Genomic DNA, 18,964 nt, shown 5'->3' on the forward strand with positions numbered 1-18,964 from the left:
AGTAACGTAAAATATTTAAAAACTGTCACAGTTTAATTTTGCAATACATCTTGTTAAATTTGCAGAGAATTTTTGGAACATTTGTTTTCGTGCTATGATTGATTTTAATTTAGCAATATTGTAACCCAATTTGAAAGTGAAATCGGAAAACAAATGAATGCTTAGTAATATCCAAATGTGCTGTTTACAGTAAGCTAGACAGTGTCCTCTTAAATAACAATCCTGAAAGATATTATCAGATTATATTGTTTCAGATAGATCGTTCGTTTAGCAGATAAAGTATTCAAATAATTAAATAATTAAGGATTTAAGGAAATAGGAATTTATTATATACTCGTACCAAACTACTGTGGAACACCCTATATACTGTATGCAGTATACAGGGTGTTCCACGATTACTTTAACAGCCGAAAATGAGGAGTAGCTGAGGTCATTTGAAGTAACTTTTTCCTTTGCGAAAATGCAATCTGCGGCTTTGTTTACGAGTTATTAATGAAAAACACTGGCCAATGAGAGGTGGCGGTGCGAGGGAGAGGGTCCTCGAGAGAGTCCGCAGCACGAGGCTTTGACAGAAGGTCAGGACGGACTCGATCCGCGTTCGAAGTATTGAACAAGTCACAAGGCGAGAACTTTCCGGATTTTCTTTTACTACATAACAGTGATATTTTTAAGAAAAACGCTGTTCACCTTTACTTTAGAACGTCTGAAGAATATTTACTAATTTTTCGGACCCGAAATAATAAGTAATTTAACCGTGACGGCCGTTTTAATTTTCTAGTGTGCATGACAGCTCGTGTGTACCTTATGAAATTTTTAAGCAAGGTTACAGTGAAGATTATCAAAGTACGTAAATGATATTTTACGTTAATGATATTTTATTTAAATAATTCCGTGTCCGAACACAGTTCAACGAATGATTCGCAAAGCTAATTTAATAAATAATAATCGTGTTAAAGGACGTAAGGGATATGTTTGTTAGAGAAATATGAAGAATATTATCAATAAGAAACTCACCCATTTAGTTGTAAAATCCACTTCATGTATCCGACGGCGACGAACAGAAGGATGTCTCCGAGCAGGCATTCAACGTTTACTTTCACTGCATTATCACTAAACACTGATCACTTATCAATAATATTTATGGACGAACTTTCCTGGGTTAATATGTATAGCTCTGAAAAGAGCCGATTTTTTTATGCGACGCGTTCGAAGTTTTCACTATTAACGACACGTATGTACCGCGTTGTCGAGCTGAACTGCAGAAGACTGGCACGATGGCCAACAGTGTTTCGTTTTCATAAGCCTTCTTCTTCGCATTGATTTGAAGCTAAATCATGTGTTTCACTTGGATTTGAATCTAACTCGTTTGTTTCGCATGCAGTTGATCATGTGTTTCGCATGGATTTGAAGCTAAACTTTCTACTTCGCATGAATTTCGAGCTAAATCATGTTTTTCGCATGAATTTTTAGCTAAACCATGTTTTTTCATTAATTTAAACCTAAATCATGTGATTCGCATGAATATGAAGCTTAATCATGTGTTTCGCATGGATTTGATGCTAACTCGTTTGTTTCGAATGCAGGTGAAGCTAAATCATTTGTTTTTCAAGTATTTAAGACTTAATTATTTGTTTCGCATGGATTTGAATCTAATTCCTTTATATCGCAATTATTTGAAGCTAAATCATTTGTTTCGCATGGGTTTGTAGCTAAACCTTCTACATCGCATGAATTTGAAGCTAAATCATGTTTTTCGCATGAATTTGAAGCTAAAACATATGTTTCCCAAGAATTTGAATCTAAATCATCTGTAACGCATGAATTTGGAGCTAAATCATAATTTTCGCAGATTTGTTCGTTTGTTTGTTTGATGGTTGGTTTGTTTGTTTGCCTATTTGGTCGTTTGTTTGATTGGATGGTTGGTCGGTTCGTTTATTGATTGGTTTGATTGTTTTAGTTCGTTCGTTCGTTCGTTCGTTCGTTCGTTCGAATCAAATGAGTTAGCTTCAAATCCATGCAAAACACATGATTTAGCATCAGATCCATGCAAAATACACGATTTAGCTTCAAATCCATGCAAAATACATGATGTAACTTCAAATTCAAGAAAAATACACGATTCAGCTTGAAATTCGTGCGGATCAAACAATTTAGCTTCAAACTCGTGCAAATAAACGATTTAGCTGCACTTTCAGACGAAACAAGCTATTTAGTTTCAAATCCATGCGAAATACATGATTTAAATTAAAATACACCCGAAACGAACGATTTAGCATCAAATTTGTTGAAATTTTAGCCTCGAACAAAAATTAATCTATAGTTTACTTAGTACTAAGATACTAAGATATCGGTTTACATTTTCGTCGGTTCCGTCAGCGGGCAACGACGGTGATGTAAACTGTATATAATAGATACCGCGATACATCATCACCGGTACCATTAGATACACATCGTGCCCTGACTGTTTGGGGATCCCAGCGTCACGTATACAATGTGAAACGCGACAAATAAACGTCTCTGATTGGTGGATAAGACGAACCCAAGAAGGGTATAAAAGAAGCGTTTTTTTCTTACCGGACTCTCAGTAGAGTTTGGTCGCTCGATCGTTTTCGCCCATATACCTTCTCTCAATAAAGGAATAAAATAAAGTCTTTTTAAGAAAAGAATTAGAATCATATTCATTTTCATTCCATAATCCCAACAGTGTTAATTATAATTTTATTTGTTACTTTTTATTTCTATTCTATAATATCAGTTTTTTCGAAACAAACCGTATCACATGATGCAGTAAACCAAGTCATTTTTGGACAGTAAAAATTAGTTGGTCGATTTTGATTAATAAATCTATGATGTCTTACCTAAAGATACTCATCTATACTTTAGATTTAACAATTTTACAATCACGGTTCGTTGGTTTTAATGAAAAAGAGAAATACCATCAATAAAACAAGAACATATCTTCAAAATCGTGGGTAATAATTACCGACGTGGTAGCGTCTTGTTTTGCAAAAAAATTTTCTCCTCCTTTGCTGCATTTCTGCAGCGAGTGTTCTACCCGAGTGTTTTTTCGACACTAACTTACTATTTTACTATCACTGTAACAATTTTATCTTCTTAATTAACCACATTAGCTCCATTACTATCACAATTACGCAAGGAAACGTTTCCGAAGGAAGTGTAGTGATAATAACAGTAGTAAGATTTAGTTCTGTGTGATAAAGGAAATTGTTTACTATTTCTACGATCCTGGAAAACGTTTCTGTCGTAGAAATACATGGCAATAAATACGGGTGAAAATAAGTTGAAACCACAAGCTAACCACATTAGCTCCATTACTATAACAATTACGCAAGGAAACGTTTCCGAAGGAAGTGTAGTGATAATAACAGTAGTAAGATTCAGTTCTGTGTGATAAAGGAAATTGTTTACTATTTCTACGATCCTGGAAAACGTTTCTGTCGTAGAAATACATGGCAATAAATACGGGTGAAAATAAGTTGAAACCACAAGTTAACCACATTAGCTCCATTACTATAACAATTACGCAAGGAAACGTTTCCGAAGGATGTGCAATGATAATAACCGTAGTGACATTCGCTTCTTTGCGATAATGGACAATGTTTACTATTACTATGAGCCTAAAAAACATTTCTGTCGCAGAAACACATGGCAATAAATATGGATCAGAATCAGTTGAAAAGTTCGAAATAGTGATTTGTGATGTAATGCTACTGTTCCAAAAGTACCGAAGGAACAAATTCAATTTTCCGAACGAGACAATGCTCGGTTTGCTTTTTCGTTTCTGTTCATTATCTCATAGCACCTTTCCATCTCCATCCTGTCGATTACTATATCGTATCTCAGGACTTCCATTATCTGCTTTCAGAAATGTCAGTTCCGAGCCGGCGAATGAAGGCAAACAGCTATCTTCCGAGACCAGGCAAAGTCCTTTGGGTATACCAAAGAGTCAAGGTTTCCGAGATGTGCTTGGCTGCGTTTTTTGTGATGCTGATGTCCGTTCTGGTATACTACACCGACTCCGAAATAGCCAAATATATCGACCCACTGTTCGCAGCTCCCATTTTCTCCCATTTTCTATTCCCATCTCCCCTTTTGTTCTCAGCTACCCGTAATGTGGGTAGCTTCATTTTCTTCTCAAACATAATCCTGGCTTTTGGTAACACGATCGATCCTTACAGTGAAAGAATCGAGCCCTTCCAAGCATAGTGAACGTTCACGATTTGCATGTGTGGCAGTTGACTGGACGAAAGATCGTCTCTACCGTTCATATTATCTTCTTGGACCTTATGGTGAGGATTTCTTGGAAAATAAAGTCTTAAAGAGTTGAACCACTGTAACACGATGAAATAGGCAAATTTTGAATGCAGATTATGAAATAGTGATGTTAAACTGATGAAAAAAAATTGCTCTAACTATTGTCAAATTGTTCAAATGATTGACGAATAGGTGAATCTTTTATGTAACTTTTGATTTTTGAAACTAATGAAGAAAATTAGTAATTTGTATACAGATCTGCAGGCTAGTAATAATTATAAAAATATTCTAAATTCTACAAAAATTCTTTGGCGAATACAGCAAACTGAAATCTATATTGCACAGTGTTATTAATATTGCGATATGTGAATATGAATATACATTCTCGAAGATTTGAATAGAAATATTAATTTTATTTTATTTTATTTCTATTTAATCAAATATTATACTTATCCGTACATTATACAATTTGCTTCCACGAAAACAAAAATTAGTGAACATTATAGGAGTGTATTTTTATTTCAATTTATTATTTTTCATAAAGGTAAAACTGTTGCTTGTATGTCAGCGTGACAAACATCGTGCTAAACATAGCTCTGCCGAACTGATTGGAATAGACCTACTTTCATTACTAACAATCCTAATTTATTCTCAAGTAGCAACTATGACTTAAAATTACGATTCGGATCTGTTCATAGCTGAATATATTATGGCACGCACGGTAGCGAAAGCCAACGAATAATGGACGATCCGCTTCATCAGTGTCGAATTTGCTGTTTGTTTTGTTAAAAAAGCGTCTTCGATAGTTTCAGATTACAGTCTTAAGTGTGTTACGTTTCACACTTTATGCACGCTATTTACATGGCCACATACACGTGCATATGTCAGCGATAAAATCTAAAGCAAGTGGAAGCTAGTTTAAGCAAAATAATGGAGTAAGTCAGCTAATTTTACATGTTCGAGAAGCTAAGCATAAGAATTGAATAATATTTGTTTAACAGAAACTTTAATGCAAATTATCATTAACACAATTTATAACAATTTATAATACCGAAATATTTAATTACATTAATTGTATAATTTGAAATATTTTTTCGACAGTTTTCTTTTATTTCACTCCTGAAATTTTCATTACGTTATTCATTAATTTTGATCATGTAAAACATAAAAGACAATGAATTACAATAAATCAACACGTCGACAATGATTTCGTCTAATTCTTCCCATTGTGCGCAAATTCTGGCAATCGAATGTGACGTCGACATAAAGTTTCATACGTCAGAAAGTAATGTTACAAAGGTATTCTTAAACATTATTTCGACGTTAACGAACATTCGATACAAAAAAAGTTATGACATTTCGTTAATATCGTATTCAATTACTTACTCGTTTCCGAAAAGAAAAAAGAGAAAAGAGAAATATTTCGTCGATGTCACAAGCTTGAAAAAGTCCATTGATTTTTGTTTTAACACGTTCCGTGCCACGTGTACCATCGATGGTACACGCTCGCATGTTTACTTAGTGAACCGAACAAATTGTTTACAAGAAATTTAGAACCGAAGAATCAATTTCCACCGCAGGAATGGGCGTTGATAAGTTTTTCTTACGTTGTTATGTGTACGAGAATTAATAATTGCACGTAATACATCAAGTTTTAGTAAAATATCAAAGTGTGAAGATTCGAGTAAAAAAAGCTCGGCACGGAACGTGTTAATAAACATTATGTTTCAATTTCAACAAGAACATTTGTACGCACGCGGTAAAAAGTTTCGGCAGCGTTAGAAAACTACGTTTGACTGCTAATTGTTTTACGACAGAGAAATTCGGATTTGAGACCTCGAATTGAATGGAACACTGTGCAGCGTTGGGCACAGAGCAGATCGCATTGGCGAGTGTCGTTTCGGTTAGCATTGTACGGAGTGCGATATCAAGGTGAACGATGATTAAGATGACGCTGTCGTCGATAAGTTGTAGTTAAAGAACCGCCGGGGTGGGGCCAGCTCGTGGAGAGGCGGCCTGTAGCTCGTTACTGCGAGAGAGCACAGCAGAACGGCCCTGATCGTCGCCGAAGCCGAAGAGTGACGCGCTTCTGGAAGCCGAATGTATCCGTGCAATGTCGTTTCGTGCCGCTCTGTGAAACATGTAAAGTGTTCAAGCTCGGTGATTCAGTCGGTGATTACTGATATATATGTGTATATATATACAGAACAGAAGCAAGAAACAACGAGAAGATAGTGAAGCAAAAATGGTGTGCCGCCAGCAACGATTCCTCCTTGCCGTCGCTCTTCTCTCGCACCTGTACAGAGGTAATCGCGGCTTTACCTGTCACGAGTCTACCTGTGGCCCATAAAGCGTTCCATGAGCAACGTCACCGCTATCGTGAGTCACACGACTCGAATGGCCACGAGAAAACTGGTTTTTCATTCGGAATCGATACAATCGACTGTGTTTGTAAGCTGCAGAAAAACGATCTCTATCGAGATTCTGTTATAACGGAGCTGGTTCCCGGATCTATAGATCGTTTTCGCAAACGTTAAATCGCTCCGATTTCTGCGACTTCGTTTCACTCATTCGAGGCTTCTCGATTCCCCGAAAAGCAGCCGGTTGTTTTGGAGCTCTGGTTGATCACTCGGTTGCGCTAATGTCACGACGATGAATTACGCGCACTGGTAATTACGCGCACGCTTCTTCTATTTTTAACGCTGGAAGTATCACCAAAGATGACGTAACTCGATTTTAATTGCACACGAGGAGCAATCGAGATTTTGCATATAGTTGAATCGGAACGCTGGAACGACAGTTCTAAATTCTGATTTATGTTTGACCGCTGTCACCCGTTGATAATGACGACAGAAATTGATTCGTTTCAAGCCTCGTACCGAACTATACAGTTCTTCGGCGTACGTTACGGCGGCTTATCACGTCCGATTTTTCTCCTTCGTGTCCACAATGCAATCACGTCGCGTTAACGATTGATGGTACAAGGCTAAGTTATTCGGAATTCGCTTTCATGTAATAACGAGTTGCGACTTTGATGCCCTATCTGAATTACGTCAGATGTTTGTTTAGGCTTGTGTTCACTAATTTTAGCGAGGATGAAAGAACAGTTAAACAGGTTTGATCAAACTTTACGTGATTCATACCGGAATGCGGTTACCTGCGTGCCGCACACGCATGGCGATTTTGCCATATTTTCTCGCAGTTGGGACACGAGTCAACTATATAATGCATGCACTTTCTGCTCGACGGTGCGCGCACAGTCAGCTTTTATTTACATTCCCGCCTTTATTTGTTCTTGCCAGTTGTCTTAAATATTATATCTAGACCCGCGGATTTGATGCATTTATGGAAAGATTGGGTATTTGCAATTTAAGACAGTTCCATGATTAACACGTTCCGTGCCGAGCTCTTTTTACTCGAATCTTCACACTTTGATATTTGACTAAAACTTGATGTATTACGTGCAATTATTAATTCTCGTACACATAACAACGTAAGAAAAACTTATCAACGCCCATTCTTGCGGTGGAAATTGATTCTTCGGTTCTAAATTTCTTGTAAACAATTTGTTCGGTTCACTAAGTAAACATGCAAGCGTGTACCACGGATGGTACACGTGGCACGGAACGTGTTAAAACGCAATAAATTTTTCAAAACTGAACTAAATGATTTGTATTTCTTTTAGACGATAGAGGGACTGGTCTATTAGACAATGATTAAAAAGCTCTTTTTTTTAAATTTTGCTATTCATTGAAATGAAAAGAAAAAACTAAAAACCCTTGTTTTTTAACTTTTTATATGAGGCTATAACGAAAATTTAAAAAATGCCTTCTGTAGATATCGGTAACTGTGTTGAATATTTGATCGAAATCAGTTAACACAGAGTCGAATTACAAGCTATGAAGGATTTTAAAAATTGCAGATTTCTTCCAGTGATAAAACTGCAATGTTTACGATCTTTAATTTCTTGTAAGTTGTTGTTATAAGTTACCGAGATCTACGAAAAATATTTTTTGAACTTTCGTCATAGACTCAGACAAAAAACTTAAAAAACGAAAAATTGTTATTATTTTGTCATTCCAAGTAATAGCAAAATTAAAAATAACATTTCCGTCGTCGTCTAGTAACGCGTCGATGTATTATTTTTAATTTATTAAAACGATTCAGAGAAGAACGAACTTGCTGACTCTTGGTTTTTACTTTTTGCAAGCGATACAGACGATTTTCGTTTTGCATAAAAATCCGCAGTCTCATCATCCTCGAGATATTATATCGCATTGTCTTTGAACTGTTTAATCTTCATTTCTGTAATAAGTATATTAGTCCCAGAAAAGAATGCTATACGATCGAAACATTTGTCAATTACGTTCTTGCAATGTGTGCGATGCTTCGCTTTTTCTTTTTTTTGCTCATCCATTCTGCATTTCACGATGCGAAAACTTGAATATTTTATTTCCATCGTAAATATATTACATTAAAAGGTTTTTGTGAATTAATTGCACCAGACTATGGAAGAATCATTGAAACCTTTTAAGATACCGATCCCGATAAAATGACTCGTGCATTTTACTTGGCATTCATCGAAGCTGGTAATCGATCAAATCAAATTTCAATCGATCGATTGAAATTTTTGATTGCGATTTTAAAGCAATTGCTTTACGAAGTTTTGTATAAGAACGTGAACTTTCATACGTTTCGTCGGTTCAGCAGTGGCAAATGAATAGAAGAATAACAGCATACAGAATTGAATCGATGAAATTATATTAAACTTGCTAAAATTGTTGAATTCAATTAAATAAATTTCTATTTGGCTCTCGCTTCTCGCAATCGGTGCAGAAAATTCTTACTTCACATAAAACATGACGGTCTGGTGATAACAAGAGTACCGTACTTACTTCGTGCAGAAGAAATTCGCACGTTGCAACACGAATGCGCGTGTCAATTGCCGATTCTCAACAGTGTCTGCTATAATTAGGTTAGATATTGATAACCCATAAATTACTACCGTCCTTTATCGCCTACACGACAGTAATCGGTCGTTTCCCAGCGGTATTCCAATCATAATCCTCAATTTAAGCGCATCGTGCGTATTATCTTAACAGGAATCGACCGATCCATTGTCATCGATCTATCAAGCGTAATCGCATTCGAACTTTCCTTTCACGAAAATGTCTATTCGACCGAAATCGCTTCGCATGGAACGATTTTTCTTCTGACGAGATCGTTTTGTAAAACATTCGGTCAAACTCGTTTCGTTCGAAGCCGCGACGAACGTTTTATTCAAGGAATTTCAATTTGTTGGAATTTCAACGATGACCCACCTAACAGTTTTATGGCCCCTTGCGAGGGTGAGCCGTTGCCTACAGAGGCCCAGGTGGGCCCAGACGACAGTTCAAAAGTAGACACCGAACCGTGAGGTTGCCACCTCGGGATTTTCACCAACGCCAGATTTCTGTATCTCTGTAGTTTTGCAATATATCACCATCACTTATTTTTCTGGATACGCGAATGTTCTGGAGTAGAATTTGTAACTCTAAATAAAGTGCTTTTGAGTATCCTTTCATTCTACAACACAATTCGATCGGATTCGTCCCCGTTCCTATAAACTAATTTAGTCAAGGGATAATAATCTGCGTGTCGAATAGGGCTATCTGCGCGATAGTTTATCTCGATGGGACCACTCGTTCTTTCCCGAGCATTCGCCGGTCGGTCGCATCTTATCGCAGCTTCCTCCTACGGTGATCTCACGGTTTAATGTAAATATTGTATTTCAAACGACACGTGTTGCACACTCGTGTGAATTTAAAAATTTCGTTTATTAATTTACATGCGAAGAAGCGCACGACGGCTCGTGGACCCGTCCGAACTCTAAAATCGAGCAACTCTCTTGGAATGTAACGGAACAACTTGAATGATGTGTAAACTAACTACGAAAGCGTTGCAGTCAGTCGTGCCACCGCAGTTACAATGGCCCACAAAAGTGTTCGTGCACCATTTAAAACGCAATAAATTTTTCAAAACTGAACTAAATGATTTGCATTTCTTTTAGACGATAGAGGGACTGGTCTATTAGACAATGATTAAAAAGCTCTTTTTTTTTTTTAATTTTGCTATTCATTGAAATGAAAAGAAAAAACTAAAAACCCTTGTTTTTTAACTTTTTATATGAGGCTATAACGAAAATTTAAAAAATGCCTTCTGTAGATATCGGTAACTGTGTTGAATATTTGATCGAAATCAGTTAACACAGAGTCGAATTACAAGCTATGAAGGATTTTAAAAACTGCAGATTTCTTCCAGTGATAAAACAGCAATGTTTACGATCTTTAATTTCTTATAAGTTGTTGTTATAAGTTACCTACGAAAAATATTTTTTGAACTTTCGTCATAGACTCAGACAAAAAGCTTAAAAAACGAAAAATTGTTATTATTTTGTCATTCCAAGTAATAGCAAAATTAAAAATAACATTTCCGTCGTCGTCTAGTAGACAAGTCCCTCTATCTTCTTTAAAAAATTTAAGTCGTTTAGTTCAGTTCTAAAAGGTGTACGAACACTTTTGTGGGTCACTGTACTGTGATCGAATAAAATGAAAGCATTATTGGCTGCATTTAACCCCTTGCGCTATAACGAATCAGACTCGCGATGACGATTTCATAATCTACTAAAGGGAAATGTTATTCGTTTCTTCTAAAACAAACGATTCTTTTGCTATAGAAATCTATGAATGAAAGTAAGCGAAACATGCAAGAAACAAAAATCGTTTCGTTCTATCTGGAAAATGACTAAGTACGAAGACGTACTGATCAACGCAGTTATAAAGGAAATCGTCGTGCGAAGAGTTGAGAAAAAAACAAGAAATCACTGAACATTGATAACGCGTGCGAATAACCAGTTATCGTCGTCACTCATCGGTTAACGGATTAACCCCTTAATGCACAATTTAAAAAAAAAACCGACCAAAAAAAATCAATTTTGGATAATAATGGATAAATAATTATAGTAATAATTATAGTAATAAATAATTATAGTAATAATTATAGTAATAAATAATTATAGTAATAATTATAGTAATAAATAATTATAGTAATAATTATAGTAATAAATAATTATAGTAATAATTATAGTAATAAATAATTATAGTAATAATTATAGTAATAAATAATTATAGTAATAATTATAGTAATAAATAATTATAGTAATAATTATAGTAATAAATAATTATAGTAATAATTATAGTAATAAATAATTATAGTAATAATGGATAAATAATTATAGTGAATATTGAATCGCATTGCAGATCGAATTTTGTACCCATCGTACTGTTTTTCAATTAATATAGGTAACATAACATAAGTTGCGACGCTGACCGTATATATACGGGTCTGCACATTTTGGCTGGTTTTGCACGCCCGTGTTAATACGTTTCTGCGCGTTAAGGGGTTAAGAAATTTCGAGACGGTCGTAGAGAGCACAACGAAAGTCAATCGAACGTTGGAAACTTTAAGAAGAACTTACGATACTTCGCGGTCACACTTCTCGTGAACTGTACGATAATCTGGCTGACGCAAGAATTTTTTAGCTTTAAAAGCGTACAGCCAAGATCGTCGGTTTTTTGTCGGTTGGACTGTTTTGATACGGCTCGATCAGTATACTAATACCTTGTATGGTAATCGTGGATTACGCGGTATTTGAGGAAAAGTTAGTTATTGGGATGTTGAGAGTCGTCGAAGTTGTGCTTTGGGGCTAGTAAGATTCATATCGAAAGTAATAGAGTGGAATTCGTTGAGTAAATTCGGTGAAAAATTATGGTCGTTGATATTGGTTTGATATTGACGTTCCAGTTTCATTTTATAAAGAATGATGTTTCAGAATTTCAGATAAAGTAGATACAATTATTGATATTAATCATTTTGTTTATATATAATTATGATATATAAAATATAATATATATATAATTGCATCGTTCTTGAAAATGCAGTTTCGAGATAATCGGCTTTAAAATTGCAAATGGCGGTTCTTATAACCCGCGATTTGGTTACGTTCAGTCTTATAAATTCCAGAACTATCCAAACATTCGTGCGAATTATTTGGAAATGCCCGCAAAGAATGAATCGGAAGAAATTCTTTCCAGATTGCATCGCGATACGACTAGTAAAATGAGTAAAATAAAAAATTCTAGTATTTTTTTTTCTCAACTGCACAATTTTGGATCTTTTCGCTTCCTAATTCTAGAGGGATGAGTCAACTCTGGAAGGCGCTTCGTAACCGTTAAAACCTATTACAAATCTTCGATAAATCAGTGAGTTCATAAATAGATAGATAGATAGGCTTTCAGAGTACGTTTGGCGTCACGATCTCAAATATCGAATAAAACAGTTGAGTAATGCTACTTAGAAACACGTCCGACTGAAAAATTCGTAACTTATCAATCCTCAAATGCAAACAGTTTCGAGTCGAGAAATATTTACTTCAGGCGTTTTTGTTACAAGGAAGCCATAGACAGAATGTCTCGATTTCTAATCAAACCGTGCTTATTCGAATCTTATTTTTCACTAAATGAATAACGGGGTCCAGGGAAAAAGTTCTCTGTTGTTAAGTCATTTCTATACGTACTTATTTGCCTCGTGGAACGGGCCGGCTAGCTGATAAAGCGTGTGCGCTATCAGTAGAGGAAAGAAAGGACTTCCTTCCTACGAACTCTCGTATATGCTTGCAGAAGGCAAACTGGTAACGTGTGTACACACATTTTTACGACGAATCATGGGCAGGAATAATTCGACGAGACCAAACCGTCCGCAGGACATCCGCTAAGGATTCGCTCGTAATTACGCAGAAATGATATTTCAATATTTGTCACTTGCAAGCCCACTTTCGCGAGAGAACGACAAAATAATGCAAGTCGAATGAAACTGGTTAATTATTTACTTTAAAGCGTGAGTCGGAGTTGGAGTTCATTCGAAAACGTGGTGAAACGAACACTCTTGCAGTTTCATGTCGAAATCAAATGAAAATGATGAATGGCCCCTGAAATATCTGCAACTGATTTGGTGAAATGGTGAAACCTTGAGGCACCCCTCTGGACTTTCCCCGTATCTCCATTCGTGAAATAAGAACACGAATCACTTCCAAGGATTTATGAGGCCGATAAATTGCGTCATCGTGCGTATCGTTGCGTCGTTAAGATGTTACGATGATCCATCTAACTCCCATTCGTCTCTTATTTTTATTGGTTATAAATATTAATTTTTTTACTACATGGATCGAAAAATCTCATTGATCACGATACGATAGCATTGCAACGATCATTTTAGAACCTACTGTTTACTTTATTAAATGTTCAAACGTAATGAACCAACGAAATAAAAGTATTTGTAAACCATTATATTGTTTGAATCGTATCTGATTTCTTTATTTTGGTTAATAAATGCGATCTGCGAATGACGATTACGTTTTGTTGTTGACGAATGTAATATAGTTTTCGAGTAAGTTTTGGAATAAATTTTTTGTTCTCTTATCCCCAGACTCAACTGCTCTGAAACCGAATCTATCATCGACGACCGATCAAATTATTAAAAAAGAAGGCGACCGTTTGTGGCTGCAATGTTCCGGCGAATCGGAAATTGTCTTCATGTATCCCATTAACTCGACAGAGTTTGTAAGTAATGCAACATGATGTGATAATATTATCAATTCGAAATAAAAAGAAAGCGATGGTAACATGTGCTTTAATAATAGCCTCATACATCAGCCATCGAAATAAACAAAAACCGAGATAAGAATGGCACCTACACGTACGAGTTTGTTCGACCGAATGCAGTCTATGGGGACACTGGTTGGTATGGTTGTTCAGATCACTTCATCGAAACCTCCGCACGCAATTATTCCGACCCAGAAGTCAACTGGGTGTACGTTTTTGTCGAATGTAAGTGTATTTTTTATTTATATTGTACTGCAAACGTTCAATGTAGAAACTCCTTGAAGTGTATTGAGACAATACTTAGAGACAATACTTAGAGACAATACAAAGACAATGCGGAGATTCCTTAAAGTATTAGCTATGATAACTGGAGTTCAGTAGATTAAATCTGCAGAGATTGCTGTAAATCAAAACGCTGCAATTTAGTAGTTAAACAGCCTATTATGTTTCAGCTGAAACCGTTCGGTTTGTTGAACAGACATATTACAAGAGTTTAATAGCCGTTGTAGGCGAGAACATTGTTATACCTTGCAGACCAACGTCGCCAACAGCAGAGGTCCATCTCACAAAACAAGACGAAGTAAGTGTCCGATCGGTTAATAAATATAGTATCGATTTCGTGAAGCAGCATAACATTGAAACTGCTAAAACAGTATTAAAACGCTTGATTTGTTGTAAACTTTGTATACCCGAAATGTTAGAAAAGTTTGCAAGAACGATATTTTGTTATGCGTGTGAAGAAAGAGGTTGACATCGATTTGTTCTGGTCACAAGGACAAAGATAAATGGTTCTTTGTTCTGTATAACTGTCCACGCTTCGCTAGTGATATAATACGTACGATTAACGTACAAAAAGTCATTCAAAAAAATACATTGTGCAGGATCTCGACATAAACGACGCACCGTCTTTCGATCCAAAATTTGGATTTACATTATACGACGTCAAACCACACGACCAAGGTTTGTACGCGTGCAGCATCGCTCCTAATGAAGAGGTCTTGTACCATATATATGTAACGAGTAAGTAGACCTGTTCAATGTTGTTTATCTCAATTTATCGTTACGTGGAAAACAATCGTTTTCTTATTTTCATGTTATATATGTATATATATATATCTTATCTATATATAAGAAATATATATAAAAATATATATATATAAATATATATATATAAAAAAAATATATATATATTTTTTTTCTATTATATTCTTATCTATATTCTTATCTATCTTCTATATATATCTACATATATTCTTATTTTTATTTCTATATTATTATTTTAATTTCTTTCTTCATTAATAAAATAACTATCATATATATATATATATATGATAGTTATTTTATTAATGAAGAAAGAAATTAAAATAGAAAGAACTGATTTATTAACAGAAATCATTGAAAAAAGACGTACATTTCTTTCACGATAAGAATATATATAGATATACATAGAAGATAGATAAGAATATAGATAAAAATATATATAGAATATAATAGAAAAATATATATATAGATATATATATATATGAAAATAAGAATATATATAGATATATATAGAAGATAGATAAGAATATAGATAAGAATATATATAGAATATAATAGAAAAAAAAAATATATATATATATATGATAGTTATTTTATTAACGAAGAAAGAAATTAAAATAGAAAGAACTGATTTATTAACAGAAATCATTGAAAAAAGACGTACATTTCTTTCACGATAGACTTGGAAAACATTTGTATTTTTACGAAGTAAAACAGACTTTTAATAACTCGCGATCTTTTCGTTCAGAGAAATACAATCTGACTGAACCAACAATTATCAATGATACTTTGCGGCACGTAACAAAGGGCGAAACTCTATACGTGAATTGCACCACCAATATTCCAAAGGATGTCGTCGACTATACATTCAATTGGTCTACACCGCAACAGGTATCGATCTCGAAATACAAGTTTCATTCGCGTGAACCACCTGTTCGAGTAGGATCGAGTAGAAACCCGACTGCAATCTCTGTTGTTTCAGAGCAACAGAATCAGTACCCGTGACTACAACGGAAGTAACGGTAAAATCACGACCGAATTAACCATAAAAAACGTGACCTACGAGGACGAAGGTATCTACCAGTGCATAATCAAGAGCTTTTATACCGAGAAGAAATCGCAAACGTATATCAAGGTGCTCGGTGAGTACGACGATAACATTTCGTCCGAGACACGATGATCCTTGTTGTAATACATGTTTAAAAATCAAATATAGGATTCGCGGTATACGGATTGGTTAAAAAAGTAATGTTGCTATGCTAAACATTTTGTGCGATTTTTTTTAGAATAGAGATCGTCGGATAACATGTTGCAGAGTCTTGTAGTTTGACAGCTGAATTATTAAGCGAACTTCGAGCATTGTTTCCGATGTTAATGAAATAAGCGTCGAATCCGAATGTTTTCTTTCTCAACTCCAAGAACCGTTCTCACCATTATTTATATTTGAACTTGTGGCCCAAACACGAAATCTGCTGTAACTTCGAGTTAAGATCGAATAGTTCCTTCTCATTTTGTTCCTTCTGCAATTTACAAGTTGGAATTATCGATAAATATTTATCGAACGGATATCGTATGTCTCGCACATGGTTTTTCTATGATTTTTGCTTATCGAATGTTTAGAGTCGATCGAGCCATACATCGACCTGACGACTCAAGATCCTAATAGACATTATCAACATCATATGGGTGATCAAGTGAAGTGGGTTGTGTATGTGGACGCGTATCCCCCGGCTAAATTAAAATGGTACGTCGAAACTGTTTAAATAATATCATGTTATAGAGCATTCTGTGGGAGTAATAAGAGTCAATTACGGTATATATAACAAAGACATTTAATAGCACCACCCATTTAAACACATCAACTTTCCATAGTTGTTTCTTCTAGATAGACTGCGAATTTTATACGTTTGTGCGATGAAAACGAGTAGACGAAGCAGAAAACTTTAAGAACTTCTCGATTACGTTATCTCTGTGCAGTTCCCGTTTTTTTTTCCCAATCGATATCGAAAATGTACACTTTGCACAAAGGTCTGCAGTCTACCAACACTCTCCCAATATTCTGATATCCAAAGTTTCCTTTTTCGTAGGTTGAATACAAACGGCGACGAAATCACGAGTTCGTCGACGTCCGAGGAATCTAAATTTTCGATCGATGTCACATGTTGCAAGCCGATATTGCGAATAAACCGTTTGGAATTCCATGACATGGGAATATATTCCATCCAGGCTAGCAATCAGTATAAAATGGAAACATTGAACTTCACGTTGGACGTAATTGGTATGCTATTTTCATTGTTCCTAAACGAAATATGAAGGATATTAATCGGAGTCGTCTGTATCGATTCGATAATCGTCTAACCGAAATGGGTCTTTTAGCTGAGCCAGTATTGTACATAAGGAATCTGAACTCGTACTACTTACCTAATCAGGTGGCAAACGTAGAATGTCACGTGGCAGCGTTCCCGAAGCCGAATATTACCTGGAGTTACCGCAACTGTCCCAAATTCCCTGCCTGCGAGAATGGTGTCCATGAGTACTTAACGGTACGCAATGTCTTAACTTTTGACACCAAACCTGCGGAGCACGGAATGTGACTGGCACGTGTTGCTTCGTTATCGTGAGAAAACTGAATGTATTTAACCCGAGAAAGATAACCTACGTCGCAGAGGCGCCTGCGAAGACTGTTGATTTTTGTTAATTTTTCATAGAGGTCTAGTGATTTAAGTTTAAAATTACTTAAAATATAAAAAAATATAATATAAATGCATTTTATTTTTACAATAATGCCAAACCTTTAAAATGACTAGATTAACTTAAATAAATATCCATTGTTAGTATAAAATTGACGCCTTAGAAAAGCATGCGCCTCTGAAGGTTATCTTTTACGTACGTTGTCATATGGTTATCTTTCTAGGGTTAAGATATTGATTCAGTCATTGTCTGTGAACGAGTCTTCATAATTTCAACAACTTTGAAATGAAAAATGTGACGTTTTGGTCGTTCCGACCAGCTCGGTGGTTTAGTGTCAATTTATGTCCGTGTAATCACGTACCATCGATCGCGATCGATTAATTAAATCAAGCGATATTCACGCAGCACTCCACGGAAAGCGGAACCGTAACTTCCCTGGTCTCTACAGTGTCGACGACCATTGAAATGTCCGGCGAACTAACCTGCAGCGCGTGCAACATTGTTGGCTGCGGAAATGTCTCCGAGAATGTGTTGGTTTCCGGTAAGAACAGGGCCAGATTCACTTTTCACACTTAGCAAACCAGGATGCTTTTACATCGTGATTAGACGGCAGATTTTATGCAACAATGTTATACAAGTATATTAATACTTGTTATTGATATACAAGTATATTAATACTTGTTATTGATATACAAGTATATTAATACTTGTTATTGATATACAAGTATATTAATACTTGTTATTGATATACAAGTATATTAATACTTGTTATTGATATACAAGTATATTAATACTTGTTATTGATATACAAGTATATTAATACTTGTTATTGATATACAAGTATATTAATACTTGTTATTGATATACAAGTATATTAATACTTGTTATTAATATACAAGTATATTAATACTCCATTAGGACGTAATAAGTTTTTGCTTAAACACTGTTTATTATCATTTGTCTCGTTGAATGCTCGTCAACTATGATATCGGATAGTTAACGCAGTTCTTACCTCGTTGACATTTTACTACGATCACTTTACTTCCATATACTAAATTATGTTTGAAAATATTTTAGATGGAGCCGGAGAATTCGGTATTGTTCCTCCAATGGACCTGGTGGTCGAGGGCGACGATTTGGAACTAATTTGCGCCGCTTCGATTTACAATTATACGGACAGCATTTATTGGAGCAGCGAAACTGGTCCAATTGTAGAATCTGGTAATTCTATTTCCGATATTCGTACTAACAGCGTGTTA

The 18,964-nt window shown here is 35.4% G+C and overlaps 2 protein-coding genes and 1 long non-coding RNA gene across 5 annotated transcripts in view; 2 read left to right on the forward strand and 1 right to left on the reverse strand.

The window, feature by feature from the left end:
• On the forward strand, window positions 1-5,362 carry LOC117217744 (uncharacterized). The gene is made up of 3 exons (XM_076528690.1): window positions 1-4,023; window positions 4,200-4,310; window positions 5,082-5,362. The coding sequence occupies exons 1-3, from the start codon at window positions 3,618-3,620 to the stop codon at window positions 5,174-5,176; spliced, it is 612 nt and encodes a 203-aa protein (XP_076384805.1). The 5' UTR covers window positions 1-3,617; the 3' UTR covers window positions 5,177-5,362.
• On the reverse strand, window positions 5,265-18,199 carry LOC117217743 (uncharacterized). Of its 2 annotated transcripts, none has more exons than XR_013037211.1 (3): window positions 18,067-18,199; window positions 17,436-17,526; window positions 5,265-6,406 (listed from the first exon to the last, which is right to left on the reverse strand). It is a non-coding gene; the product is annotated as an uncharacterized LOC117217743 (long non-coding RNA). The 2 variants fall into 2 exon arrangements; XR_004489628.2 differs by lacking the exon at window positions 5,265-6,406 and adding an exon at window positions 16,831-17,312.
• The window catches only part of LOC117217740 (PDGF- and VEGF-receptor related), a 21,802-nt gene continuing 9,162 nt past the window's right edge, over window positions 6,325-18,964 (forward strand). For both annotated transcript variants that reach the window (XM_076528687.1, XM_076528688.1), the window contains exons 1-12: window positions 6,325-6,581; window positions 13,798-13,931; window positions 14,012-14,198; window positions 14,426-14,553; window positions 14,855-14,993; window positions 15,763-15,905; window positions 15,997-16,156; window positions 16,635-16,758; window positions 17,102-17,292; window positions 17,391-17,557; window positions 18,111-18,246; window positions 18,783-18,926. In XM_076528687.1, the coding sequence (XP_076384802.1) occupies window positions 6,464-6,581; window positions 13,798-13,931; window positions 14,012-14,198; window positions 14,426-14,553; window positions 14,855-14,993; window positions 15,763-15,905; window positions 15,997-16,156; window positions 16,635-16,758; window positions 17,102-17,292; window positions 17,391-17,557; window positions 18,111-18,246; window positions 18,783-18,926 (1,771 nt within the window). In that variant the 5' untranslated portion in view covers window positions 6,325-6,463. The remainder of the gene's footprint in view (window positions 6,582-13,797; window positions 13,932-14,011; window positions 14,199-14,425; window positions 14,554-14,854; window positions 14,994-15,762; window positions 15,906-15,996; window positions 16,157-16,634; window positions 16,759-17,101; window positions 17,293-17,390; window positions 17,558-18,110; window positions 18,247-18,782; window positions 18,927-18,964) is intronic.

This window comes from Megalopta genalis, chromosome 2 (genome assembly GCF_051020955.1).
Source record: "Megalopta genalis isolate 19385.01 chromosome 2, iyMegGena1_principal, whole genome shotgun sequence".
Classification (NCBI taxonomy): Eukaryota; Metazoa; Arthropoda; class Insecta; order Hymenoptera; family Halictidae; genus Megalopta; species Megalopta genalis.

Bases quoted from the DNA above. Each gene is read 5' to 3' on its own strand.
- LOC117217744 (XM_076528690.1), top strand. From the start codon at position 3,618: ATGTTTACTATTACTATGAGCCTAAAAAACATTTCTGTCGCAGAAACA. The intron at 4,024-4,199 runs GTATACTACACC...CGATCCTTACAG, and splicing joins TGATGCTGATGTCCGTTCTG to TGAAAGAATCGAGCCCTTCC. The intron at 4,311-5,081 runs GTGAGGATTTCT...CGTCTTCGATAG, and splicing joins TTATCTTCTTGGACCTTATG to TTTCAGATTACAGTCTTAAG.